This window comes from Montipora foliosa, chromosome 4 (genome assembly GCF_036669935.1).
Source record: "Montipora foliosa isolate CH-2021 chromosome 4, ASM3666993v2, whole genome shotgun sequence".
Taxonomy (NCBI): domain Eukaryota; kingdom Metazoa; phylum Cnidaria; class Anthozoa; order Scleractinia; family Acroporidae; genus Montipora; species Montipora foliosa.
The window spans coordinates 7,920,175-7,925,174 of NC_090872.1; the positions used below are offsets into that span (position 1 = coordinate 7,920,175).

General features: G+C 40.7%; 1 protein-coding gene across 1 annotated transcript in view; it reads right to left on the bottom strand.

Annotated features, from left to right (window-relative positions):
- Positions 1-5,000, bottom strand: part of LOC137999703 (TNF receptor-associated factor 4-like) — a 14,008-nt gene that overhangs the window by 5,087 nt on the left and 3,921 nt on the right. The window contains exons 2-5 of the mRNA XM_068845561.1: positions 4,019-4,082; positions 2,502-2,600; positions 1,899-1,973; positions 1-8 (exon numbers count right to left, since the gene is read on the bottom strand). The exon at positions 1-8 is cut by the window's left edge and continues 70 nt beyond it. Coding sequence (XP_068701662.1) covers positions 1-8; positions 1,899-1,973; positions 2,502-2,600; positions 4,019-4,082 — 246 coding nt within the window. The remainder of the gene's footprint in view (positions 9-1,898; positions 1,974-2,501; positions 2,601-4,018; positions 4,083-5,000) is intronic.

The window sequence follows — 5,000 nt, forward strand, 5'->3', positions numbered from 1 at the left end:
AATAAAATCTGTAGCACAAATTGAAATTCATAATTACACGAGAGTGCAATTGACATACAAGTATCACACCCCACCAAAAACCTCCCTAATCGCAGCTGATTCAGTTTTCTTTCAAAAGTTAATTCTGCTCTAGTTGCACTGGCTTCTTTTTGGACGAATACTCGTGTCTAGGTTCTTCAATAAATCCCCGGCCGGAAAAAGTTTACCTCAACCAGGCCCCAGTTGATCAACGGTCGGATAACTTTATCCGCTGGACAAAGTCACTATCCAGCAGTTCTAATCTGTGCAAAGATTCAAGTATTTGCTCGCGTAACTGTGAATGTGCATACTCTAAACACAACTAAGTAATAGCGTGTTCGAAAGCCTTTGTCACTGTTTAACGGGAAGTACATTTTCCACTCTAGACTGAATAGCGGACTTCATGATCCACGGGATTAAGTTATCCAGCTTTTGAAAAACTGCGGCTTGCAGATCGCAGAACGACCGCAGAACAATTTTGTGCTTCGAAGGACGAAAACTGCCATGCTAAACGACGAAGAATTTTTGATGGCGAATAGATTGGCAAATACCCTCTGGTAGGAAAACTTCAGAGGTTTTGAATTGAGCTTCAAATTTACGTTGAGACTGCTTTGGTTTCACATTGCTGAGTTCAGTGATTGGCGAGAAATTCTGACACCACATTTTCAGCCAATCGGAAATAAAATCAATTATGACTTGCTCGCAATCGTTTTTCTGCTCTTGGAGCCAGACGCTTGTAGTTTCTCTGCGTTAGGATCGGTTCATACTGTTTTAATTGTCTGTTGCGATATGCCAACATTGCAGCCTTGGGTCTTGGCTTAACGACACGTAAGGTGCATTCTATCGACCTCGTTGGCCGAAGCGGAAATACCATAATACTCTTTGTCTGTCCACCCAAATTTTGAATAAGCATTGTTTTTGTTTTCTCTTGGGACCATTGTAAGTCCCAAGAGAAACAGGAAGCAATGCTATTTGGGTGAACAAACAAAGAGTATTATGGTATTTTCCGCTTCGGCCAATTGGTCGAGTCGGAAAATACTCATTGTATAAAAGATATGTTTAAAATAGCATTTTTGTGGGTCTTTGACAATTTTAATTTGAATACCCGTAAAAACGACGAATTTCTGACTTCTCCTTGCATACGGAACCCGCGCCCGCAGTGCGCGTGGCAGTCAAAACTGTACATCTGGTACTATCCCTTTCCGTCATCGGAAACGGTGCATCGTCGAAAGGACGCCACCAAAGTCATTTTTCGCGAAGTTAACACGAATAAATACACATTATCAATACAGTTTTGACGTCTTTTTACACTAGATTCGAAAATATCATACTGAATTCGTCTTAAAATAGTTAGAAAAAGCACAAATAACGACCTAAGCACAACAGTTGTTTTGGCGCCAAAGTTTGTTGACAAAAAAAGTTGCCACAAAACCTTTTAAATGGTTTTCTGGCCCTTTAATCGCGAACAATGGGCCCTATGCGTGACGACGTTTGACTAGTTAATTTTACCACCAAGCCTCGTTTGCACAAAATTATACACATCATTTGGACATGCAATTACTGTTCGCATGTGTGTTTTCTTCTCAAGTTTGTTCCTTGGATTTAACTCATGCTACTGATTTACAAGTTTGATTTTCGAATTCAAGGCTTGGTGGTCAAATTAGCTAGTCAGACGTCATCACGCATAAGGGCTATTGAAGTGACGTCGGATAGCACAGTTTTTCCCGCTCGCTGAATTCTGATTGGTCAATTTAAATTTCAGTAGCTCTCGCCGTATGCACGGCTATTCCACGTATTCCTATTCTGGAATACAGTCAATCGAACGCACCCTTAATTGAACGTGTAGCAACTGGTATAAGTGCTGAATTCTAAAATCAAACCTCCTCTCTTGGGACGAGTTCTCCACAACCATTTGGACAGTTTACTGGTAATCTTCTACACTCACTTTCGTGATCCTAAAATGCATAAGCTTTCGTTAGGTGTCTGAAAGTTTCATTCAGTTTCAGGGACGAAACGAGCGAACGCAAAGCGGTTAGCTGAGCAATTACGGCAACAAACTACAACGCTGATGGAGGTCGTTGAGTTAACTCCAGCCGGACCAACACTTAGTGTCGGTTTTTGAAAAACTGAGGAGAAAGCGCTACCCTTATAATGAAGCAAATGGTTCAACTTCCACGTCTTATGGGAAAATATATGACGTTTCATTAGCTTGCGACTATGCAGTGAAGGGAAGTTCTCTTCCAATCTACCGAGCGAGCGCAAACAAATTTTGTTTTTTTCCAGAAAAACAATGGGAAAGATACAATGAGTCCACGATCTTTTCGCCTTTCATTCTAACGCCGAAATTCTTTCCTTTAGAAAGGACGTACTGTACGTGAAGGCAAAGAATGCCATGTTGAAAACAGCATAGATCGAGGGTGGAGCCGAGGCGTCGCCAGGGCATTCACCACGTAGGCGAGGTTACAATGAGCCCTAACACCAACCTCTTTGGATCTGAGTTCGCCAGTCCATTGACAACCTCTTGGACACTTGATGACAAACGAACGAACCTTTCTTTCGGTTGCTTTGTCTAAGAACATATCCTTGAATAAAAAAAAATTAAAAAACAGCGCAAGTAAAGTGAGAAAAAGCTTTCTTTAATGTTTTTGCCCTTTTTACGCCAGGGGAACAAAAACAACAAACTGCCAATCCTGCATTCTTAGTCTTAAGCTTGAGTTCATTCACAAGGGCTTTGTGTTGCTCTTATTTGCTAAATATTGAAACAAATACTACTACACCACTCTTAAAACGCACAAGACAAAAACCCAAAAAGTGGGAATAGTCCTTTGAAATGCAAATCTTGTATTCACTACTTGCACAAATCCCATAATACACCTCTTTTACCCCCCCCCCCCCCAAGAAATCTGCATAGGCATTGTTTTCGACTTCTCTTGGAACATTTTCATGTCCCAGGAGGTAAATTGCAAACAATGGTTATGCAAAAGTTTTGGGGGGTAAAAGAGGTGTATTATGGGATTTGTGCGTAGTCGTAAAAGAACAATCACGGCAATCAGAACAGAATAAACAAAAAAAAAACACACCTTCCTCCCCTCTCAAAAAAAATCCAAGATGAATCTAACCACAAAGTAATGCATGCCACACGCAGACCACGTCTACAAGTTTTTCTCACAGGAGTTGCAAACAATAATGAGCCAGTTTCTTACCGTCACTAAAAAGGTGTTGTATTGGAACAAGGCCATGTAATGGATGCTAATGGATGGGAATATTTCCAGGTGGAAGTTCTTTTACTTTCCCAACCATGAGTCCAACTGCACAAATACAAACCTGGCCCCAGTTGTTCAAAGGCTGTATAACTTTATCCAGTTGATAAGTCACTATCCAACAGTTCCAATTTGTCCATTAGAAACAGAGATTAACTAGATTATGAATATGCACACTCCAAGAACATCCAGGTAAAGGCATGTTCGAAAACCTTTGTCATATTTAATGCCACCCTGCTAGCAGAGCCTTTCTTTTGCTTGCTCGATTTGGCGTTCTCGAGAAAGGCTCTGCATGAATCGAGTAAGATCTTTATTGAATATGCGCTGCATGTTGCCAGGATACAGTCTCGAACCCAAGCCTAATATGCCAGATCTCGCCGCCATCTTGGTTTTTCATGGTACAGCGGGCTCAATTATAACCATCGGTTTTATCACTAAACGGACGCTCGCACTGGAAAAACCGGTTTGACGAGAGAAAACAAGATTGACTAGCCCAGAAGTTTGGGCTGCGGCGGCTTCAAAGAGTTGACGCGATTCGGGCAGAGCCTACTTTTCTCCTTCTCAGTAAAGAAAAAGACAAATGGAGGCTCTGCTCGCAGGGTGATTTAATGCAAAGTATATTTCACACTCTGGGTAGTGACTCACTGCATAAAGTTATCCAACAAATTCCCTGGTCAATTAGCAACGTACTTGTGCTGTCAGAAAAGTTAAGTCCTGTTTGCTTAACACAATGAACTTACTTTGTCTCGTGTAAGGACGTTTTGGTCCAGAGGACATGTGAGCTCTTGCCCATCGGCCTCCTGCCTGTTCATTTAAAAAAAATCATACAATTAAACGAAAATATACCAAAATATACCACCCACTCTTAGGAGGGGCTTGAACTCCTAAAGGCATATCAACAAGTTGGAAGATTGGCCTCAGTGCAAGAGTTACTCCAGCTCTTACCTTTCTTCTCTTTTACTCAAATTGCCCTACTTTAAACATAGGATACTAATGATTAATAATTTCTAGCCTTATCACAAAGGTTGGGGAAAGCTTCAGCAAAGGAATTCCTTCTTCAGAATGCTCAACAAGTAATAAATCATACTTAAGTGATTGATTGATTAATTATACATACCGTATTTACCCGTGTATAATACGCACCCCAATTTTGGACTGCATTTTGAAAAAAAAAAAGTTAGAGCAAAAAGCAAAACTAGTGTGAAAAAAATCCATTTCCTGGATAAGAAAACTTGCTCCGCTACATACAACAGTAAAGTAAATAAGCCTATGTAAAGTGTTTAAAAACTGAAACCTTTAAACTCGTAGTCACAATCGAACAGCACTTCTCTCGCACAAGATTCGTCATCGACAAGTTTATCTTGTTGCCCGTCCACAAGATCGTCTTGTGTGTTATCAAGGTTTTTTTACTACTCCATATTTGACAAAATACGACTCAGTCATCTCTTCAGGCAGAACTGAGGTCAATCCGCCAAGAATTACTGCTAAATTGGTGTTTTCTCTGTAAATGCTGCTTTCATGCTTTCAGTCACACGAGCTTCGAAAGCATATAAAACAAGCAGGCTTCTTCGTCTCCCCAGTCCCAACACGTGGAGCACGCCAAACTCTTCATTCGTATTAAACACGGGTAAATACGGTAGGTACCAAGATGCCAAAAATACTGCTCAGATGTATTAAACCAAAGGGAAGTGTGTTCAGAAAAAAAAAAGCTGTCTCTATTTA